Raw genomic sequence first — 25,068 nt, forward strand, 5'->3', positions numbered from 1 at the left:
ACTACTATTTTATTATTTTTCTCACCCATTAATATTTTATCTTTTATCTCTCCTACTAACCCCACTCATAATACTTTTAATTATCTTCTCATACTAACTAAATATATCCTCATTAACTATAGTATATATTATAAAATCACCCTATAATCCTTAGTCTATAAATTTCCTAAAACTTTGTACAAGACCTACTATTACAAGTACAAAGCAAAGGGAGTAAAATACTTATCTGGTGGGAAGGAGATTAGTGGTTGCTCGTTTGGTGGCTAGTGGAGTGAGATTGGTGGATGGTTATTGCTTATTTGGTGGCCAATGGGGAGAGTGAGTGAGGGAAAGCAAGTCGGAGTCGCAATGTATCATTTTTTTATGTACTATTTTTTTATGTTTAAATACCATTTAAGTACAAATTTTATAACTTTGTTATTGTATTTGTTGCAAAATACATATGACCTATGCATCAATACTATGGACCTTTTCTCTTCAGCTTAATTTCCTCCAATCAATTCAGTTTCTAATTTCCTTATCTCATAAACAGTTCAGTTCAGTTAAAGGAAAAAGGAAAGAAACAGCAACAAGTGTTCCTTTACAATTAGTAATGCTAAAGTTGATGCATTTAGAACCCAACAAAAAAGAACCAAAATAAAACCCAAAATTAACTTCAAATATACTTCAGATAAGCTTCACATTGTCCACAATCACGATCCTGTCCTTACAGAAAACTATGCGTCTATTAGCAGGGGAAAAAAATGAACAAAGAATATTACTTCGAATATAACAAACTGAAGGTATCATTGAAGGCCCAAAAATACATTTTCAGTAGACACTGGTATACTATATAAGTATATATTAAATCAGTAAAAAGAATGGGATTATACAAAACTGACCTTAACAATTTTCTCACATCTAAGTTTTGACTTAAGCTTACAGTTTCTTTTATCATATCTACACCCCAGATGATGTCCGGTTAATCCTTTGGGCTCCTAATTTTGGAGCAGCAGGTTTTGCTCCTCGACCTCTGCCTAAAGAAAGGGGCTTGGCTTTTGTCATGGGAGGTGGAGCAGCTATAGCACCCCACAAGTCATCATCGTTTGTCGTTGAAGCTCCCAAATTCAATGACTTTGAAGTGGCCTTGGGAGGAGGGGCAGCTATCTCACCCCACAACTCATCGTCATCTTTGTTTTTTCGCACAGTGCTTTTTGAATGCAAACCTGAAGCTGAAAAAGAAAAACATCCATCAGTTACTAATTTATCAAAACTGATCAAAATAAAAAATAACCGGTTTTGATAAGATCAGAGATCTATGACACTAACATCTTTTTCTCCATTGCTTGTTTCACATTGAGGTACTCTATGCATTTTCACTTTCTTTGAATTTTTAAGCAATAATATAAAAACAGCCAGACAGTACACTACAGAATAGAGGATACAAACATGACATGCGAGTCAATTGCACAGGCTCACACTGGAATCTTGAAAATACTAATATACAGCAGATTAGCAAAAGTTTATTTACATCAATCGTCAATTATTTCTATTTTCAAACACAGATTAAATTCCATCTTATTACTTCGTATTTACAGAATACGTAGTAAGTAATATCCCAAAAAATAGTAAGTAATTTCCCAATTAAGATAAACACTCAAAGAGCGGACTTGAATATAAAGTTCCTTATATACTACAGAGTCTAGAGTGCTGTATACAACAATTTATGAAGCATTACTTACAGCTACAAGTTTAAGAAAAAACCATAATTTTAAGATAATTTGATTGATTTTTTTTTTTAATTTTTGAAGTAACAGAAATTTAGAGTTTTGACACATAAATTGGCAACCACAGGCTAACCAACAAGCTAAGCAAGAATTTTTATGCAACAGTAAGCCTATTCTGTTACTTGGTCAATGTGCATATTTATACGGTCAAGACACGTGTAGGGAAAACTACCTGCTGGTTTTGGTTGAGACAATGCAGGCTTAGACTGTGCAACTGGCCTTTTTTGAGCAGCCTGGATGTTTGCAAGGACTGGAGATGGCTTTGGTTCATCAAGCGATTCAAAATCATTCCAACCGTCTTTGTCACTATCATGCTCATCAAGCCCATTCTCAGTTTCCTCCCAACCATCCGTTGAGGTTGGAGAAGCTGGGACAGGATGATCAACTAAATCCACACTGGAACTTGTGCGAAGAGGTGACATTATTGCACTAGTAGCAACAGCATCCACAACTGAAACCATTAACAAAGTGAGATAACTTTGCTGGAAGCAGATTTTCTATATAACCACAGATCAATAACTATACAAAATACTGCCACTATCACATTTGATGTGATTAAGTTTTACTTGATATCCCATATTATACAACACATGTATAGAGAATAACCAATATATCGGGCCTTTACTAATAAAAAAGATAGATTGGGACAGATATATCATACAGAGAACTGAAATTTACAAAAAGCAGAGCCAGAACCCCAAAACAAGCAGCTAAAACACGTTAGAACTTATAGATTCATCTAAAAGTTCATTCCAGTTTATTCTCTAGAATAATGGTTCTCATCCACTCCTCATGGAAACTAACGAAAAGGAATTCAATTGTTCAGCAGCTGACATCACATGCTCTTATGGTATCCTTTCTAAAACTAGCACATACCGACGACATTTCTGCATGAGAAATCAACAAATGCTTGCACAAAACACATGATATGTGCTTTCACCCTGTGAATTCTAAACCAGGCATATCTTACTATAAAACCCAGCAAAAAGAACTTAGAAGAGTTGGAACCTAATCTGCTTTTAACTGGATTCCAATCAGATTACAAAGTAAAATGAACACAGAAAAGACTAAAAGTGAAACCGATCCCACTAGCAATTTATCATGTTGGAGCAGACATTGAGCTTCAGGAAGGACAATAGACACACCTGAATTGGCATCAGAGCTAGTTGCAGCAAGTGGTGCACTAGAACCCCCAGAGGCAAGTGGTGCCTGCTCAGAAGTTTTTCCTTTCAAAGTCAAGTTGCTCATAGCCCATCTGTACCATACATTTGTTATTACTACATATTTTAGAGAAAATTACATAGAAATAGTGAGTAGCTACAGAATACAGTAAGGAATTAAAACCCAACACCAAAAAAAGAAAAGGAATGAGAAAAAGGAAACCCAGCATAAAAATTTTAATGATCAGAAAAACAAAAAACTGATAGCAAACACAACCTGAAATTCAAATAAGAACACAGGAACGAAAAACTCCATTGCAAACATATATCTAATAGTAATCCAATAAATTAGCAGCCAAGAAGAAAAATGCAGCTCAAGCATGATGATCTGCAGAGGAATACTACTGAACATACCAGTAGAAAGGTGTGTACAAATGACAAAATAATATCATCCTTGACATTATTATATACCAGCAACTCTAATATTCATTTTTCTGGGAAAAATATTGTACATTGTATACAACAATAATCTTATTTTAAATGTATTTTGAATACACTATAAATATAAAATCAGCAAACTTAGGTCAGGTGATTGTTTAATTGCACTAAGTTTTTTTATACTTCCTCCATTCCATAAGTATTGCAACAATTACCAATTTAGGAAGTTTCACTAATATTATAACATTTCCCTATTTGCACATGTTTTCTCTCCTTCTCTTTCCTCATCACATGGGTCCAATGATTCCTCTCTATCTCTCTCCTCTTCTTAAAATCCGTGTCCCCTGCCCATGTTGCAATATTAGGGGAACGGGGGAAGTATGTTTAATGATACTGCTTATTACTGCTGAATTGTATTAAGAGACGATTATAAGACTATAAATATTGTTACGGAATAAAACTAGAAATATGATTTTGAACAATAATGTATTTACTTTTCATATGTAATAGAATAACATCTTATTAATCACATTCATTTATTTACATCTTTGAACCAAAATACACAAGAGATTAGACAAATAAAAAGAATAAAGATTAAAGTTACTCAAAATACAACAGAAACACAACCAAGTTGAAATATAAAAACTTTTTAAAATAGTGAAAAAAAAAAAAAAGTGTAATAAATATAATATGACATTCAAAGTAGCAACCGGAAACATCGTTCGAGCCATGCACTAGTTTTACAAATTAAAAGACAGAGTAGCATATGATATTACTCACCCAAGCAAGCTAGAGTTTCCATTGGTTCCAATGTTTGCCATGCTTAAATCTCCTGTATCACCCTGTCAATAAAATAGATTACAAATGGTTAACATAACCTAAAAAAGATTGGTCGAATGCCTCTATATGTGACATTCACCAAACCTACATTAACATGATCAGACACTTAACATTGACTAAATATAATAACTTAAAGGAAAAAGTCAAACTTAACATTGACTAAATATAATAACTTAAAGGAAAAAGTCAAACTTAACATTGACTAAATATAATAACTTAAAGGAAAAACTCAAATCAAGCCCACAACACCTAAAAAAAAAAAAAAAAAAAAAAAGATAATAAAAAAAACACAGGATGCATACAGGTTAGGTTTGGTTCCCAGCTAGTGTTTACATAATCTTCTTACTTTACAAATTGGATCCAAATGCACATAATCATTCAAAAAATGAGTATATTAGAAACTTAACAGATACCTTTTCATTATACTGCTTCACAATCTTTAAAAATTGATCGACTGCCTGGAAGGACTTGGTTCGCACATCACTTGGTGAAAAAAGAAAGTCAGTCAGCAAGGCAAAGTTAAAAACAATTCATGTAGTCAAGAAACAACGCTGATTGGCCGTGAATTTTCAAATGCAATTACTGGAATGACTAAACATAATAAATAAATTAATAAAGCACAACCCACAAAGGCTTACGGCTGCTATGAAATTGAATACACAAATGTATGATTGTTTTCTAAAGGGAGAGACTAGAGAGAATCCCTAAATGTATGTTTCCAGATCCATTATGAGACACAGACAGTGTGTACAATAATTATTATTATTCTTAATAACAATAATAATAATAATGATAATAATAATAACAATAACAATAACAATAACAATAACAATAGCAATAGCAATAGCAATAATAATAATAATAATAATAATAATAATAATAATAATAATAATAATAATAATAATAATAAAGAATAGATGATTATACATGCATGCAGGAAGCATCGGATTCACCTTGAGGGTTGAGTTAGAAAAGATAATTGGTGTTACGTACTCATAATACATACATTCTTTTGGCGGACGAGAATGTCGAAGGGGATATTGTGGATTTAGAAGAAATTCTTTTTTTTTTTTTTTTTTTTTGACAAATAGAAGAAGTTGAAATTGATGGTGATTGGAAAATTTAAAAAAAAAAAAACTTGAATATAAGTATATAACCGGGTACAGAGAACCGACTACTACCAGGCGATTCGAAGTCTAAATTCTTAATTTTACGAACCGGTTTGGCTGGTTCCCTAATTCTTTTTTCTTTTTTTTGAGGAAAGGCTGGTTCCCTTAATTCTGGTTTACAATATTATATAAGGAACCAATTCCAACCAAATCCCCATTGGAGTCGACTACTTCATTAATTTTTGTACCGCCAATATTTTTTCTAATTTTCAAAATAAATACAGAAAAAAAATATGTTAGTTGCAAAGAACTTTCTAATAGAATTTATCAAAATGTAACATGTTCATCATCACTTGGAGGCTTTTCTTCTCTAGTACATTAGCAAATCAAGTGGAGTATACATGAAATTTGAAGCTACATAGACTGCAAGCACCATCTGGCACTGCTAGGCTAATGGGGCTAATCTTATCCAGGAAAGACCCAATAAGGGCATAAAGTGCCTACAAATTAAGATAATTAACACAATTGCTAGACATACATTGCATTAGGACTTTAGGAGTCCCAATTTCCCAAACCCCGTAATACAAGGAATATTGCTGTAAGAACAGATTAATAAGTCTAGAGAGAGGACCTGTCAGGATCTATAGTAAGCACTACTACATTTGGGAGAATTCTTGTTGCAATCTCTGAGACATCATAATAGGAACTCGTGGCACATAAGGCCATAATTCCTGTCAAAACAAAGAATAGAAAAAACATATTATTAGTAGTTACATAAAACAACAAAACCAAACGGTATTCAACTTAGTGGAAAACTACTGACTGCAATACCTGCTCCTCTTGCTGGAGGGAATGTATCGCGTAATGCACGAACTGTAAAAGCATTTATGAGAACCCTCTTTCTTGTCTTCAACATAAAAACAAAAAAGTTAGAAACTAAATAATATTACCAACAAAAAATACTCATTTAGTATAATTGAAAACAGTTGCACTTTGTACGTTGAAGTTAAATCTAACAAGAAAATCACAGATAATGGATTTGCAAACCAAAGGCAACATAATCAGCCAGAAGCCCAGAACCAGACTGAAAGTAAGTTCCAATTAATTGATTTCATACATCAAACCGAATAAAAACTTGAAAATGAATAAAATACAGAAACAGTAGAAACACATGAATACATTGAGAAGAGAACAAGAAAGAAGCAAAAGACCAAAAGCCTAAATGCTTACCCCTTCATTGAGATAGTTTGCTATATTTCCCAGTAATATGGTGGTATTTGTTCTAATTGCTGGCTCTTCGTCAACCTGAAAAACTTATAAACATACAAATCAGACAATGATTTAGGAAGTCCTATTAAGTTAGGAACTTGAAAATGGAACTCATTTAGTACTCGACCAAAGTCATTTAAACAAGGTCAAGTATCATAATTGGTGGGGATGGTATTGCATTTATAGTTTAATTCTGTAAGGAGAGCATCAAGCCAATGTCCACGATAATGCTTGTTCACCCTCAAACATCACTTCAAAATAAATCTGCATCACATCTAAAGGTGATTTTTTGAAGGGAAATTTGAGAAGAAAAATACATTCTTGGGGATTGAGTTCCGTTACCATGACATGGGCATGGCGCTAACTTTACAAAGTTACATATAAATTAAATACCATCATAAGTAACCTTCCACCAAATGAGCCAAACATGCAACAAAATAGATTATGACCAACATAGCGTATTCCCTCCATTCCTTAATGTTTATCCCATTTCTCTTTTTTACAATTATTAACGCATATCCACAAGCAAGAATATCTTTAATAAAGTATAATTAACTAAATGAAAATCTATATTTTGAAATTACACAACGAAACAAATCTAACAGGATCCCATGAATATGTTTTGTCTTATAATGAATAATCATGGTCACAATTACTCTGTTCCAATAAAGCATTCCAAATGGGACAAACATAAAAAGAGGGATTAATTTCTATTGGCATGTGAACAAATAATACCTGCAGCTTCGAAAGATACTTCAGCAATGATCCCGACATTGTCCGTTGTGAAAGCTGAATGTATCAAAATAATGTCATGTTCAGTATGAATTATAGAATACACTCGCAATTTTGGCTTCCTCTACAAACTTTTGCAAAGATAATATTCACCAACAAAGACTCCTATCACACAATCTTTAAAAAAATACTAGCCAAGAATATAACCATGTGAAGACTTTTTACAGCTACAGTAATGCATTAGAAAATGGATTATAAGGCAGCATAAGCATAACCACTGCATAGGCAATCAAAAAGGTTAAAGGGTGATAAACCTAGGAGGCTTCTATCAACTGAGCTCATGCTCCAGCGTTCAGAGGACAAGCAATTTTCTCATTAGTAAAATGCTTGCTTAGAACTTGTCCCTTTCATAACAGGAGTTGTGTAGATAAAAATGGTAATGGGTAAAACCTGCCTCCTAGATTTTTGGTGGTACTCCCTTAGTCTCTCAATACCTTATCCATTTTGACTTTTTATGCTTTTCATACACATAGTTCAACAATATTTTTTTACTAATTCATAAATAAAAAAAAAATAAATAAATAAATTGTTGCTACCAAGGTGGATTAGTGTCATCATATATTTCCAAAACATAATTTTTTATACTTTTGATAATAAATAATTAAAGATAATGATGGTCAAAATTATGTATAAGCGAAAGATACAAATAGTTAATAACGTAAAGATTCTAGGTGTGCCACTTTACTTTTTACTGATACACTACCATCACCATGTTACTTCCAAAAGAAACGAGTATACTATTCTGGGACAATGGAGCACTTAATTACCATAAAACAAGCTTTGCAACATGAAAGGCTACATTATGCACATAATTTGAAAAATAAAATAAATTAAATAAAAATATATAGAAAACTATATATGGAGGCCTCGTGTTTTTACATTTCATTTGATGGATTTTTTTTTTAGCATTTTCTACAGTAACTTATTTGGTGCATAATTAATTAGTGTGCCCCTGTTGATGTTTTATGGCTAACACTTAACTTAAATATTTAAATTTACTAACCTACCCTTCTTATTAACCAACCCATTCTCTCCCCACCACCAACACAACCGCCCACTCAACATCTAAGACAATAAGCCACCCACTGTAAACCACCACCCAACCTGAAAAGCCATCGCCAAACACTAACCACCTCCCATCTACCGAAAACTAAGCTCTATAGTATGATGTCATCTGCCACTTTCTCTGACAGTGTTTCTTAAATAAGAGAAGATAACAAAAGTCTGAAAACTCTGAACCTTTCCCACTTAAAAGTACTAGAAAAGCACATAAAGGTAAAAGAATACTGGTTGTTTCAGTCATCAGGTCATTCTACAGTCCTAAATCTATCAGGCATCACATGATGAAGTCAATAAACAATGTAAGACAAAAGGTAAGATTAATTCATAATCATTCAACTATGAGCACAATATACAAACAGCTAATGAACTAAAGAGCAATACAAATCCTATTCCTAAAATTAGACATAAAATGAGAGTATCATTCAAAATCAGACAGAAAATATTGGTAATTACTAATACCTTTGGTGCTAGAACAAGTATTGATTTCAATGTCAACTCTCGAAGAAAAGCTGATGTATCACTGAATCCAGTAGCAACATAAGGATATACCTAATCACAAATAACAACACAAAATTAAGTACAAGAGAGAGAAAGAATGAAAGATTATTATTATATCAAGTGGCAAAAAGCATAGATAGCTTAATCTGACAAAGGGAAGCATATCACGGTTAAAAAGGACATAATAACTATGCTGTGATCGCTATCATACTTGTTCATCAACAATTTGTGCAGATAATGACTCTCCATATTGCTCAATATGCTGAAGCAATCCAACTCTTATAGCTCGATCATTGGATGAAAAGAGCTTCACAATGGTTGGCAGCACCTAAAAAAAAAAAGCAAAGTGGCAAACCTATCAATAAATAGCATATAAGCTCATATAAAGGACAACAATTCATGCCAAAGATTGGTCAGGAATTGCATATGTGGATAAAAGATCTGTTATCCCTCGCACAAATAAGGAGGAGTACAATTAAGGGGGACCAGAAAGATCATGACCTTGATACTAAATTCTTCAGGTGGAAGCCAAGAGCTCATCTTCATCAATGCTGTCAAAGCAAGAGCACCTGCTGAGCCAAATTCTAAAGCAGAAGCTAGTAGTGGAAGTATCTAAGAAAAAGTAAAACCAGTAATTAGAGAAATAATAGAAAAGGCAGCCTTCATAAAAACATGTAAAAGTGAAGGTAGATAAATGAGAGTTAACTGAAGTTCAGATAAGAGTAGTACTTTCTTCAGCACAATTTGGCGAGGAAGTTGATCAGACAGAGTTGGAAGCTTGCGAAAAAATGTATCTTTCTCGACACTGTCCTTTAAACTAAGAACCTCCATGAAATGTATTGTATCCACCAACTTATTTTGAAAGTATTCTGAAAGATTGGGCAAATACTATAAACATGTTATAACAGAAAATGGCTACCAAACAAGAATAGCCTAAGAAAAAAATTAAACTACATAGTAAACACATCATAGCAGCATATAATTATATTGATTTTTAAACAAAGACCTAAACCTTCAAAGGCAAACTGACAACGAATTGAACCTCTAGCCTCAAGCATATACCATACTATAGATTCCAATGATATGATACAAGTCACAAAACCTAAAAAAGAAAATTGCAGGACTTACCACTATTTTCTATAAGCTTGGAAGTGTTTAATCTCTTGGAAGGCATGGAACTCAATAGCCTCTGATAATCTGGAAGCAACAACTGAAAGAACAGGAAATCAACACATAAAAGCATTTGTCATCAGTTTGAAGACATCAAGACTAGCCAAATACAACAAATACAACACATGCAGTATACAATTGTGCTAAAGGAATAAAAAAATAAATTGTTATTAAGGTTAATAATTAGTTATTAATTCACAACATTTCACAAAAATAAAAAGTTCAACCTTTGGAATTGAAGAAGTATTTCGGAGTTCTTCTGTCTTGCTCAGCCTTGTACCCGAAAAGATCTCATATATCAGACAACCTGAGAGTTACAATGCATACTTTTAGATATACATATAAATTTTTTAATAAAGAGCATATAACACCTATCAAAACAAGGAAAAGAATAAAAAAGCAATAAGGACAAATATAAAAAGCCTACAGGCATAACAATATGAAACACCACGCATAAGCATACTAGCTTGTCTACACGTCTTCCCTTGAAGACACCTCATCTGAAATCTAACCCCTAGATGAATTAATGCTCCAACATAATTAGATGGGTTAAATATACATAAAAGGGGCATACACACTGTCTACCAATTCCATATTTCAAAATCCTCAAATTATAAAAGATGATGTAATCAGAATATCTGGATTGGAAGGGGCTCTCAGAATCAGATCGTGAGATTGGAGCATACAATTATGTAGAGTATACAAATATACTCAAATATATACACTTGTGAAGTGTTATTTTTTTCACAAAAACATCATTATATATCAGTACCACATCTTAATGGTTTGCTTGGTCTTTTAAAATTGAGATTTAGCATGCTTTTGGTGATTTGCTTTTGTGAAAAGTTTCAGATTATCAGGAAAGAAAAGACAAAGGAGAGAAAGTGATGCCCATCTAAAAGCCTTTTTTTTTTAAGATTTAAAAATTGTTATTAATTTGGAAAAAATCAAACCAATCCTAAATAATGGTAATGACCCTATTCTTACATACAATTATATGAGCAATCTCGCCAGAGTGCAAATTTGAGAATGATTCTCCCACTCTGTAGTTTATTGTCAATATCAAGTTTTTAGAACTGTTTGTTGCATGATGAACAATTAAACACATATCTCTTATGCAGTACCAAGTTCCCAGAGGCTTGGGTTATAATAATAGCATTCTCATATGCTAACTTATTGTCAACTAACTGAGCATGGAATCATAACAATAGCATTCAAAACTTGCACCAAAACAGATGACACATGACATTGAAGCTCCAACTAAAATGTCAGCACATCAAATTCCTTTTGGGAACAATACTATGGTTTTGTTTTAGTGGTAGCACATCAAAAAATGAGTAATGACTCTTATAAAAACACAAAATATTGGCTTTCTCGCTAAGCTTGCTTGTTTGAGGTCTTTTTCACTAATTTGACCACAGAAACCTCTTTCAGTTCCACAATACTCCATGTACTTAATATTGGATTTTGTCAGTTTGAAGGCTTAATATATTTAAACAATCTTTTCAGTATTTACATGTGTTCCATTCTATCCAGTGAGTCATTGTATTTGCTTCAGTATTGATAAGGCTTATAACTAAAATAGCTAAATCATGAGGAGTTTAATGTCCATCTAAATACCTAAAGCGCATTAACTTTTTATCAACCCTTATTACATACTTCATTCCAAATTAGTTGACACATTTCTTTTATCACCTTTGCCAACGCATAAATTTAATCGAAAATATCTTTAATTATATTATTGTTAAAAAATACTATAAATTGAATTTTATTAAGTGCAAATTAAAATGGATCTAACAAGATCCCACATGACCATTTATTCATATGTATAATTCACAATTGTTGGTCAAATTAAAGTTTAAGAATAGTATCAAATTCAAAACGTGTAAGCTAATTTGGAATGGAGGAAGTAGTACTTTATTTATTAGTAGTTTGAATCACGCATTGCATGCATTTAGTTCAAATGATATTAGTAGTCAAGGTGCTATGAAATATGAATGCTATCATATTGTCTTTTATTATCCTGATACTGATTAATACTACTATAGAAAAAGAAAGGCTTTGAATGCTGGAACGAAATATTGCTGGTAAGTTTTGAGTTTCGATCAAAATTTGATTTCTATGTACCCATATACCATATATTCCAGAGGAACTTAAAAGAATTTGGCCACCTGGTTGCCTTTTCAACCTTCTTTTTTTCTGTCATTTGAGAATAGAAAGCCTTATGGGGTTGATCACTTTTAAATTTTGTGGATGACTCTACGGAATAATCACTTTTGGTTCATGTAGCCGACCCCACTTATGGGATTAAGGCTTTGATTGATAGATAGATTGATGGACTGAGAATAAAAAACCTTGTATAATCTCTTGGGTCACCAATAAAAAACCTCTAACCTTCTTTAAATTTAAAATAAGTTTCTTCTTTTAATATAGAACAGTCCTCTCTCTCTCCATCTGTGTATCATGGTCTAACACTCAGACATAAATTTCACAGCACAGATAAGCGGTTGAATACAAGAAAGATACTTACCCATTCCCCAGGAATCAATTGCCCATGGGGGAGAGCTTCTTATAGCTACCCAGTCAGACTTGACCAATTCCATTGGCTTATATTGTGTGCCAACAAGCCACGCATATTGCTGCATACAGAAGGAACAAAAATCAGTAATCACGGTTTTATTCAATATGATATTACTCTCAAGTCATATGAGGGCCTTCAGAAAACCAAACAAAACAAAACAATCTGCAGATAAAATCAGAAAAAGATACCCCAAGTGATATGAAAAATTATGAGTTTGTCAAAATACAGTAACTGCAGTTACCCCCACACACACACACACAAAAGATTTGATTTTATATGCCTCGTCATTCTGCTATAAATTAGCTCGGATTAGTGACCAAAACGAAGATATTACAGACTGAAAAGAGATATTAAGGAAGATCAAGTAAAGATATGACTAAATTAACGCTAATTAAGGTGATTCATCACAATTACAGCCTCGCCAATCTTTCAAGAGAAATGACACTCCCAAAACTACAAATTATCACTCATCACAATATTCAACATGATTATCTCTCTCTAATTAGCTCTATTTGTAGAGCTTTTCCCTAACAAGCAATCTAACTTCTCCTTCAAGCTACTAACAACATTATTATAACCTGACTCCCTAATACTCCTCCCTTAATATCAATTCATAGCACATTCTTCAACTTAAATCCCCCCTAACCAGGTCCCAGTCCCATCGATTTGCCTCTAGCTCTTGTCCAAAATAATAATTATAGAAAAAAAATTATTTAAAAAAACCCAACCACATATACTTATCTGTTCTGCAGCAGTTAAAGTTAAAAACATAGCAAAAGATTGGAAGTTTCTCTTAAAGGATTCAGAAGGATTCATTAATAATGCATCTCTTTAAATTCATCAATTGCTAACAGCATCAATGAACTACTTCTCCTTGATTCACACCAGTCTTAACACGCTTATAATGATGTTCAAACACTGCTTCATGAATCTAGTTTCTTACAAAGTCAGCTTCTTCTTGTAATAATTATTCAACAAATAATTTCCTTTATGAAATATTTACACTGCAGTAGCATTTCTCTTCAAGGAAATGTTTCATCTTTTTATTTGTGGCTTTGTTGTTATGAACCGGGTCGATCCACCTCAACAAGCTATTCGGGTGTGCGAAAGGAGGCACAAGCAACAGGCCAAGAAGCAAGATCAGGGGCAGCAGCAAGTGTAGCAACAAGAAGACAAACAAGTTTAATGTTCCACTAAGGAGTGTGGCAAAGGGGCTGCAGTCATGTTGTTACAGAACAGGATAAAAGCTTTAATGGTTAGGGCACTTGTGTTAGGGTGTAGAGCTTGGTATAAAAAGAGAGAGCAATGTAATAGTAAGTAGTGTAGTAGTAGAGTAGAGCAGTAGCCTTCAATGAATGAGCTTTAGCTTTCTCCATTGTAGCCGTTATTTTCAAGTTTTATCAAAAAGATCCAAGCTTTCCCCTGTTTCTCTGTTTTATTGTTTCATACAAATATCTCGAGTATCCTAGTCTATAGCATTTGTGTATTCCTTTTGTGATCTCAAATAGATTTACATATTCGGTAGGGCTGCTATGCTAGCAGGTGATGTGAGGAAGTTAGCAACAAGTACTTTGAATGCACAAACCTTCTATGACCTCAAAATATCCCTTAAACAGTAGCTCAATTATAGTGCTATATAACTCATAATATTCTTTGATGTATGCAAGGACTCGATATCCCAAAAAAAAAAAAAAAAAAAAAAAAAAAAAAAAAAAAAAATAGTGTGCATAAAGAGAGCAATTAAGCGCTGAAAAATATTACCAGCATTGATCCTGTAGAACCTTCCTTGTTTCCATCAAACTCAGATAAGACATCAAAAGCATGTAACTTCCAGTCCAATGTTTGAGTAACCACCACACTCCCCAAGCAAACATTAGCATGAATCTGTTTCAGAAAAAGTATTAGGACAAGAAATCAAATTGCCAGCAACTAGAATGGAAAGACGTAAACACATTCATACTTATATACTGAAAACAATGAACTAATTGTGAAAGAATACTCTGGGGTCCCAAAGACAAAGAAATGATGAATTTTGGTTCATATCCCAAACAAACATGGGGCAGAAATAAAAGTACAATAGAGCTCAAATTACACCCTCTGTATTCCTTTGAATATTCCACTTCTTATATGGTCAAACCTCAGTAACTAACACCGCAATTTTTATACTATTACATAAAGCATAATCATGTGGAATCTTGCCAAATTTGTTCAAAGTTCATTTTCAACATCTTAACATTTTTATATTTTTTTAAACCGTCTGAAAAGATTTTAAAATTAAGGTGAGCACTGAAGACCAATAAATACAAAGTTTATCCAGCCACACAAAAAATAAATATACATACAAAATCAAATATCTACGCCAACAAAATAGAGCCATCTTAAGGAAGATAAGCAACACTCATACAGATTAAAATTAGATAGAATACAACAGAAAAAGGAAGTAATGTCATGCAACCACCATAAAATTTCCAAGTCACCCAAATAGTAAGAGTTTAACAAATAACAATAACAATAACAATAAATAATAAAACTTGTTAATCATCAAATTCTATTAAAGCTGTAAGCCATAGAAGAGAAATCTTACAAGCTTACAATCATTATTCAAAAAGCTCACTGCTTTGCCGATCTGGTGCAATCCCCAGGCATAATACTCATCCCTGCCGCCAAAAAATAGTGAAACAAAACCAAATAAAAAAAAATTGCATTGAAAAGCTACAAGTTACCAAAAAGAAAGGAAACCAAACACAAAACTACATCAAATCACTTCCAGTATCAAAAGACACCAGAATTAGGAACAGACATACATATTATAATAACATCCTTTTCTGCAGTAAATTAAAAATTAAAGCAATTTTTGAGAATCTTGTCGGATTTCTTCTGATAAAATTAAAAAAAAAAAAAAAAAAAAAAAAAAAAAAAAAAAAAAAAATACATCACTCTTATTCACTTTCACCAAACTGCAAACATCTAATAATGAAAAATTGTAATGAACACAAGGCATTGAATAAATTTTTTAAAACAAACAGCAGTATCATATTGTCCTAAAGAAAGGGAAAGGCAATCAACTACCTTTATTCCCTTCCTTTTGACCAATATTATCATTCCCTTTACCCCTCTCCCATGCCCCCACTTTCCTCTACTATGAACCCCTCCCTCCCCCCCCCCCCCCCCTCTCTCTCTTAAAACCCCAAATGAATCATCCTAATCCCTTAACTCTTCTACACCCAACCAACTTAACTACAAATTTGAACATTCAGTACATCATACCACCACATATCCCATTTTCCTAATGCCTAGATTTGCTAACCCCAATCACTGGCAAACCGGCCCAACCACCAATGCCACCCCACCAAACCCCTCCAAACCACTCACCCGCCATAAAAACCTACCCTTAACCTCAAAAATACCTACCCACCTTAGAAAACACCCAGTCCACCTTCTAATTACGTCCAAAACCCATCATCACCAATTCACCATAACTACCCCACCCACCAAAACCACCTTCCCACTCCACAATGTAAATATACCCAAATGACCACAAAAACACCACCCAACACCCTAAATTTCACCCCAAACACCTCTAAAATAACCTAGCCACATAAAAAAAAAAAAAAAAAAATCAATAAATAAAAAAAAAAACCACCCCACTAACACCAAAACAACTTTTAACCATTTGAAAATCACACCACTTACCCTAAATTAACCTTACACATTAAGAAATCTCACCCAAAAAAAAAGTAGATCCAAGAAAGAAGATAGGATAAAGGAGAGAAAGAGAAGAAGTGGTGACAGTGGCATTAGAGGGGAGTGGCAATGGGGGTAGAGGGGAGGATTGGTGGTGGTTGCAGTAGATGAAAGGGATGGATGATGTTGGTTGTATGGTTTCTGATTCTTTTTTAAAAATAAACAACCTAGGAGAAAGGAGGGTCTTGCTTTCCTTTCTCCTTCTGTCCCTTTCATATGTCTTGACCTTTATTGTTTGCAAATGCCCCCTTGTCTTTTCTCCAAGATATAAAGAATCAAGCATCCAAAATCAAAAGAAAAAAGGAAAAATGGAATCTAATAATTCCACCTTTAGTCGGTCTTCCATAAACAATCCCACCTTTTGAAATTCCAGAAACAATCCCACCTTTTACCCTCATCTTCCATTAACGATCTCATTGACCTACAACCTATTAAACAGGTTAAAAAAAATTTCTTTTTTTTTTAACTAGATTTCTACTCAAGCCACCATTCCACCACCATGGCCACCCCAACACTCACCCCTTACCGCCACCCCCACCCACCAAGCCACCACGAAACTCTCCAACCAAGCCGGAAAATCCTATAACCACCCCCAAAACCCAACCCCCGCCTCGAAAACTCCACTCACAGCCCCGAAACCCCACGCACCTGAAACTCAACCCTCAGCCCCCGAAATACTCCACCCTGGCCCCGAAAATTCCACCCAAATTCTCCACCCCAGCCCCTAAAATTCCACCCACAGCCCCGAAAATCGCCACCCATCCTGAAACTCAACCCTGAATACTCAACCCCGACAGCCCAATCGCCTCTCAATTCGATTTTTGGTTTGAAATTAAACACAAATTATGATTTCAATCATCTGTAAAATCGAATTGAAAGAGAAATTGATGAATTCAGAGGAGAGAGAAACATACAGAAGCGAAGAGAGAAAGAGAAGGAGAAGGAGAAAGAGGGGTTTTGGTCCTAGCGTGCGAAGAACAAGAGCGCGATATGGGCTGCGGTTTGGGTTGGGTTTTAGGGGAAGCTAGGCGGTTGCAACGGTGGTTGCGGGTGTGATATTCGAGTTTCATGGGTTGGGTTCCGGCACCTTGGAAGGGTAGGTTGGGTTGCCGAGGAAAGCAAGGGCGGAGATGGGGAGAGGATGCGGTGGCAGAGTTGGGGCCGAGGGTTTTGGTTTTTTTTCTTTTTTAATTAGTTTTGTTTTTTTTATTATTAAAAATTAGAATAAACCTATTACAATTCGACACGTGTCTTTTAACCGACGAAAATCAGTTATCAAAACAATCCAAACGGTTAATATAATGTGGAAGACCGACTAAAGGTGGGATTATTAGATTCCATTTTTCCAACAAAAAAAAGGTAGAGCTCAAATTAGTATAAAAGTTTGAAGCAAAACCCTTCCATTTGGGCATATCACCTACCCAACCCCATTTGCCTTCAATCAGTCATGGTACTCTCAATATCATATCAAACCAATGTAATTTCCCCTCCTTCTCCTCTCAAAAAAGATTATTAAAAAATGTTTAAAATAAATAAGAGAGAGAAAAAAAAATTTATGATAGGCAACAAGCCTCCAATCACAAGACTAACCCGCAAAGGTCGCCTATCTTTAGTACTCCCTCCGTATTTTAATAAGTGTTACACTTCCTTTTTTTTTTTTTTTTTTGCAAAAAAGTACATTTAAATATTATATCTCTCTCCTCTCATGGTCCCACCTAAACCCACTACTAATTTTTTATTATATCTTTCCTCTCACATTCATTACTTTTTAATAAACTATTAACCCCACGATCTTTCTTTTACAATTTTTTAACACTTCAACTACCCCACTTACCTCTTATTTTATTTATGTCAATTAAATTACCTAAAACTATGTGCCGGTCAAACTGTAACACTTATTAAAACACGAAGAGAGTAAGAAAAAGCCCCAAAACTGATGTGATAAGGAGGATTTCTTTTTCTTCTTTCCTTTTTTGAATACCAATTTAAATATAAGATATATAAAAATGAGGGAGTAAGAGGTTTTGTTTCGATTATTCTTCAATGTTCACAACTTGTGGTTGTCACACACTAGAAAAAATTTAAACTTTGGATTTATTTTTAAGATCCTTAATTATTTATATCGATATTTACAAGTCTAACAGCATACAAAATATAATTAGTGAAAGGTACAATTCTAATCACTCTTCTATGCTTCTAAGTTCTAGATGTCATTTCAAACACACCCACATGTATATATAAAAAGCTTAATTTTAGCAAACAAAATCCAAGGCATATAGGCCTATCATTAGTCCAATCATTCAAACATATATAAACTCATAGGTTCACTAGAGTGGGGCTAGAATTTTCCCTAGGGAACTCATTTTTTCCTTGGGAATGACTTTTCCCCTATTTAGGGCTTTCTACCTTTTGGATCTACTTGTGTAATACATTTCTAGTTATGAGTGAAATATTAAGTACAGTACACATACCTTTGTTTGCCATCTAAACCCAACTCCTTGATTTTTTCTGACAATGGTGTGACAGGTTCAGTAACAATATAAATCGTGACCTTGGTATTAGATCCATCAAACATCTCAACCTCAGTACTGTGAAGAAATGATAATATATTAGGATGTCTGACCTGCAAAAACAGCCAAAACAGCATCTTCAAGTACACAAAATATTCGAGAAAAATCAAGTGGAGTAAGAAGCATCAAGCAAAACAGATGGTCTACCACCAAACTACCAAAGGAGAAAAATGTACCAAACAAGGCAGCTAGAGAACCAGACATGCCTGTCACCCCTGGATAGCTGTTTATATGGTGGATTTTATCTTCAATTGACAGAACAAAAGTAATTCAGACAATACTTCAATTAAACGATTATATGTGGGTCTTGAATACCAAATTTTACGAGAACCTCAATTCTCTCTAATATATGGTTTGTAATTGTCCTACCGAAGGTATTGTGTACCCTGATCCACATTGAATTGTGACACTAGTATGCTTCCATATATGTCATGTCCAGGTCCATACTCTCTACGCCCCCACAATAAAGCTCCTAGTTGACTTAGGCACAAATTTTAATAGTAATTGTTGAGTATAAAAAAAATACGCGGAAGTGGATGAAGAAAAAAGCAACTTAGATAATGCTTAATGTCAGAAAGAATAGATGTATTGGAGTGAGAAGTAAAACTAATTTCAAACCATTACATTTTATTTTGTAATGTAAAAAGAACATATTCAGGAATGTCCTAAATGGTAATATGAATCCATATTCTAAAACAGAAGTTGGGTTTCCTTGATAAAGAGTTGCACATGGGTTTCCCTGCAGCTGATATCCAGAAGAAGAATGATCCCCAGTCCTCCTGAAGCTTTTTGAAACTTGGGTGGGGTCACAAGTGAAGATATCGAATTCCCAACTACAAAAGAACTTTTTCCATTCCAAGTCGCAACAGTTTTGCCATTAGGAGAAACAACAAGTTCAGTTGTCCATAAGTTCTTTCTCTTTGGCACTTATCATTAGCCTTGTTAGGGGTAATATGGGTATAACCTTGTTTGTTAAAGGATGTGTTTGTTGCCAAGAAAAGATTGAACCGTTGAATAAAGTTTGGTTGGTTAAAGTTGAAAAATAAATCCTTAAGCAATTTGGCAATAAATTTGGAGAGGTAAAAGGCAATGACATTTAAGGAGTTTCAATTTGTGAGGCTGTTGTTTAGTTCCGTCAAGTTTTAGCTTGTGAACGCCATTAGAATTTTCTAGATTACTTTGACCATGACTTGAAGACATTAACTTATTCAAGAATCAAAATACAATTGGGAATTAATAGGTTTAAGGGAATACAGTAACGTGAGTGGCATACCGTCCGCAATCGCTTTACCCCATTGCGCCCAGCAGCTATATGACCATCTTGGGCACTTCCTGAAAGAGAGAATATTGAAACCGGAGACCCATCATCCTGGAACAATAGATCATTGATACGGAATTAAAAAACTATAACCAGATATATAACTTTTCAACAATGCACACACACACACACAAATAAAAAAAATAATAAAAAACATGGAAAAACATACTTGATCTTTGTCAAACAAAAGATTATATTAAATATTAAACCACCAACATTTTGCAGATGCACTTGCACTCCAACATTCCATGCCTTTAACAATGAATGGCACTAAGTAAAACTCAATGTGATCTCAATAGAAGTAATTCTTACTTTAGAAAGAGCTTTTCAGAGGTGAAAGTGTCCTATCCCTATCACCAAGAATCTTGTCAACATTTTGGAAGGGGGGAGGCGGGGAATGGATTTTGAAAGGTAACTAGTACATTGACACAAGTTACTCTTCTCTTTCTAAAGACGTGCATGAATTGGGAATAAGTTATTAATAGGATAATAAAAGTCAAACTAAAGAACATGAAAGTAAATAGAAGTAGTAGTAAGGAAAGATGAGATAGTAATAGTATAATTGTAAGGGAATATGTATTTACGTTGCGATGGTGTGGTAAGAGGTGAAGAAATGGGAAACATTACCCTCATTTTGGAGGTAATACTTATCCTATAGTGAGGGGGATACCGTTACCCTCATTATGAGGGTAATAATTTTTCCATCACACTTTTTTCCTCATATCACCACCACCTTATTTCATCTTCAACTCCTTATCTCATTTAACATCACCTCCAATCATTTATATTTTTCCTAGTTTAACTTTATTATTCCCTTAGGGACCATTTGGTATGGGGTCTTCAAGAAAGGGTAAGAGAATAAATTAGCTTGATTCCCTTACTTGTTTGTTAGGTCATTTTTTTCATTCTCTTTCCACTCTTGTTTCCCCCACTTTCCTCTACCATGATTCCCCAACCCCCCCCCCCCCCCAACCCCCACATAGTATTTCCATTCCATTTCCTAAGCCACCCACACAAATAGTACCCACCAACACTACCACCATAAATAACAACCTGTCCAAACAACACTAATAAAGTCACCTTCATCACCATCACCACCACCCCACCTTCATCACCACCGCTAACAACACCACCCATAACAAATCAAACCAAACCCAACCACCAAATACCACCTTCACCACCACGTAACCCCTATCAATCACTCAAAACCAACCTCACCTTCTCCAAAACAACGCCCCACCCGCACGACACCACCTCCCTGAAAACCCAACCCTATTCCACCAAAAAACAACCATTCAAAAACCTTTAACACTAAAAAAAAGTTAGAAATGAGAAATCACCTTTTAATATCTTCAATCATGGCTTTAAAAGGTCAAATTTGACCATGAAAACACTAAATCCAGGGTTTTCATATTCAAATTTGACCATTAAAACCTTGAATTTGAGCTTCAATGATGGTGATGAAACAATAAGAAGAGGAGAAAGAAGGGGCTGCAATGGAAGCAAGGAGAAGGGGGGTGGCGACAATAAAGGGTGACATTTATATATTAATGTGTGGTGTAGCGGTGGTGCAATAGTAAGAAGAGAGAGAAAGGTGAATAACCAAATATTACCCAAACAACAATGTACATCAAAGGGTTTTGATTTCCATTCTCTCTTACCTTTCTTAATTCCATTCTTTTTTACCCCGTGCGAACCAAATGGCCCCTTAATACATTACCACCAATCCAAGCATAGCCTATGAATAACCAAATACCCTTTCTCCTTTCCTATACATTGCTACTTTCGTTCTTACAAGTTATTTTCATTTCCTTTTGAAACGTTTGTCGATGAACATTTTAAATCGTTAAAATATCATAATTACATGCTAGTAACATTTATCTATGTTTGATAATCTAAAAGTATTCAATCTAAAAGTATTCATCAAGATGACACAACAACGCCACACTTTACTATGTTTTTTTCTCATATATAGGAAAGAACTTAGAATATTCTCTTAAGCTATCAATACTGTCTAGATTCTATATAAGAACTTTTAGGAAAGGAGTGAGTTACAATTATGCTTCCAACATGATCTCCTACACTCTTCTAGTTCCATCAATTGCCACATTTCACCTAACACTATGCAATAAGCCCCATCATGCAAATCCAAACACTCCTTACCACTACTAACGTAATCTTATTCTCATCGCTTTCCCTCTCCCTCCTTTCCATCCATATACTCCTTCCATTTTCTTTTTTTTAATAAGCTAGAGTTACTATTTTCTTCCATTTTTTTTATAAGCTAGAGTTCTATTTTTGGAAATCTCTTAAAATTTAATAATATATCTTTACCCACTAATGTCCCCCTCTTACTTTATCACTTCTCACTCCAATGGTTCCACTCCCTCTCACCACTTTATTTTTCAATAAAATAATAACCTTATCTACCCCACTAACATAATTTTTTATTATACCACCTAAAACTCCGCGCAATCCAATCTCTACCCTATAAAAAAAAAACGAAGGGAGTATTATCTTGGACCTCTTTGAAGATTGGATGTTTCTCTCTGTAAAAGAAGAAACAAAATCCATTAGTTATTTTCTCCATTTAGGAGCATCAAAGACCAATCCTCTATAGAAAACATAAAAAATAAAAAACACGCTTTTAACCTTCTTCCCTCTCTTCTCATTTTCCGTTCCTTTCCTTCTCTAGTTTACTAAGTTGAAATTAAGTTCTTAAGGCGACAACTTCCATGGGATAACATTAAAATGTTCAAACCTACATTTATTCATTAACCAATTAATAACAGAAGGGATGGAAAAGTGGGGACAAAGTAAGAGAAAATAGGAGCTTTTAAAACGAGGGAAATTATATAATAATTATACTAAATTTCTAGAAGGAAAATTTTTCACCCCTAGAATAAATATCTTTGAAACTATCTCTTCCTAAATCAACTCTTCTAATAAATGTGCTGATACCACGCATGCCCTAAACACATTCAAGCTGCACCCAACTAACCCATAAAATCAGAATGTCGATTCAATATCAACCAGCAACATTCTTCTGCGCCTCACCAAACTAACTCGTCCCAGGTGCAGTTTGCATCACTAGACCAAAGCCAAATATCAATTGCATATCTAAGATCCTAGTAAAACATAGAATCCCAATTCATCCATCCATCGTTCAATCACAATTAGCTAGAGGAGAAATCGACAACCATTGTCTTACTCTATCCAGCATATCCAACTAATGAAATGAGCTTGAATATCAAACAATAAAAAAATAAAAAATAAAAATAAAATAAAATAAAAAACTTGGAAAGACCTGTAAACACCCCTCAAGACAATTCCCAAATCCCAATTGCCACAAATCCAACCCATTCACAGCAATCAAGTATTTCATACCATCCAGCTACACGAACCGAACTAAATCACTACGAGATCGAGTTAAAATGAACACTATGAATTCAATTACAACAAATACAATCAATAAACATAGTACATTCAACTCAAGAAGACTTTCCGACTAACATGACGATTCGCCGACAATAGGATTCAGATTCCCACTAATCACCCCAATAAAAAATTCCAATCACACCTAAAACGTAGTGCAATTACAACAAAATTCAATTCAATCAACAAAGTCACAACAATTGCTAACTTGGGCACCAAAAAAATCAATCACCCGCCAAAATTAGAGGAAATTGATTACAAAAAAAATGCAGAAAAAAGTTAAAAATACCTTAGAAGTGCCTTGAGAATGAACCCAAGAACCCCAAGCAGAAGAATATGGCTCCCCAATATTGTAGGGTAGATCCTTAACGCCAGTGCCAGATCCTGCAACTACTCCTTTCAAGAACTTGAACATCTTTAGCTGTTTGCTTTACGCTTCTCGATCTCGGAGATTGAGATTGAAGATGAAAGATGAAGATGAAGATGAAAGAGAGCAGTGCAAGGCCAACTTGAACGAACGAACAAATGATGTGCGATCAGTAAATATTCAAAGCAATACCAAAAGAATTTGGCCTTTGCGAGAGAGGTTCAATGGTTCATACATAATACGGAGTACTCTAATTTTTTCGGGTTTTTGTAAGCTATGCACCTAACTGACCTAAGGTAGTCGAGTTTCTAATGTGTACGTGTCCTTCTTCAAATTTCTAAGTTGTGCCCCTCAACTCACTACCATTAATGAATGGTACCCTCTTTGGGATTTCCACATCACCTAAAATTAACTATAAATTTAATAAAAAAATGATAAAAGGTAACGAAATGATAGGAGAAAGAAATCTTAGCCACCGCAACCCTAATAACGAAAATTAAAGCCAAAAAATCACACTCTCAATTAACTTTTAAACAACTTATAAGGGTACATTTTAGTATTGAAACAGTTGAAGGACACGGCTTAGAAACTTGAAAAAGCATGGGTATACCTTGGAAACTCGACTACCTTAGGGGTATAGCTTAGAAAAACCCAATTTTTTTTACGAGCCCGTCCTCGCATTGTAAAAAATTTGATAAACAAAAATAAAATTGGAAAATAATAATCCAATCTTTCAAAGTTCTTTACAAAATATTCTCAAGTTTAATTTAACTAAAAATAAGAGGTGATCCACCCTACGTGGCAATGACTATTGTTTTTATATATATATAAATTCCAAAGTCCCTAATATAAACAAACCTTCTCTCCTATTATCCCCGTCAAAATTCTATTGTTAGAGTTTGTACTCGCGTTCTTCCATCAATAATATGATGCAATTTCAGCAAAATAT

General features: G+C 34.2%; 1 protein-coding gene across 1 annotated transcript; it reads right to left on the reverse strand.

Moving 5' to 3' along the window:
- Positions 1-637: 637 nt before the first annotated feature.
- Positions 638-24,335, reverse strand: LOC145586259 (uncharacterized). Its single transcript, XM_081643041.1, has 21 exons — positions 24,042-24,335; positions 20,273-20,368; positions 18,901-19,052; positions 15,270-15,342; positions 14,447-14,569; positions 12,635-12,743; positions 10,332-10,411; positions 10,063-10,144; positions 9,664-9,803; positions 9,436-9,546; positions 9,146-9,262; positions 8,896-8,985; positions 7,318-7,371; positions 6,544-6,618; positions 6,145-6,220; positions 5,945-6,044; positions 4,618-4,687; positions 4,145-4,206; positions 2,912-3,021; positions 1,939-2,217; positions 638-1,211 (listed from the first exon to the last, which is right to left on the reverse strand). Exons 1-21 carry the CDS (start codon positions 24,165-24,167, stop codon positions 940-942), a joined length of 2,397 nt encoding a protein of 798 aa, XP_081499167.1. The 5' UTR covers positions 24,168-24,335; the 3' UTR covers positions 638-939.
- Between the last annotated feature and the right edge of the window lie 733 nt (positions 24,336-25,068).

Source organism: Chenopodium album, chromosome 16 (assembly GCF_948465745.1).
Source record: "Chenopodium album chromosome 16, dcCheAlbu1.1, whole genome shotgun sequence".
Lineage (NCBI taxonomy): Eukaryota > Viridiplantae > Streptophyta > Magnoliopsida > Caryophyllales > Amaranthaceae > Chenopodium > Chenopodium album.

Excerpts from the sequence above, each read along its gene's own strand:
- LOC145586259 (XM_081643041.1), bottom strand. The coding sequence starts at position 24,167 with ATGTTCAAGTTCTTGAAAGGAGTAGTTGCAGGATCTGGCACTGGCGTT. Across the intron at positions 7,372-8,895 it reads TACTTGTTCTAGCACCAAAG|CTTTCACAACGGACAATGTC; the intron begins GTATTAGTAATT and ends TGATACATTCAG. Across the intron at positions 4,207-4,617 it reads TGAAGCAGTATAATGAAAAG|GGTGATACAGGAGATTTAAG; the intron begins GTATCTGTTAAG and ends TTTTATTGACAG.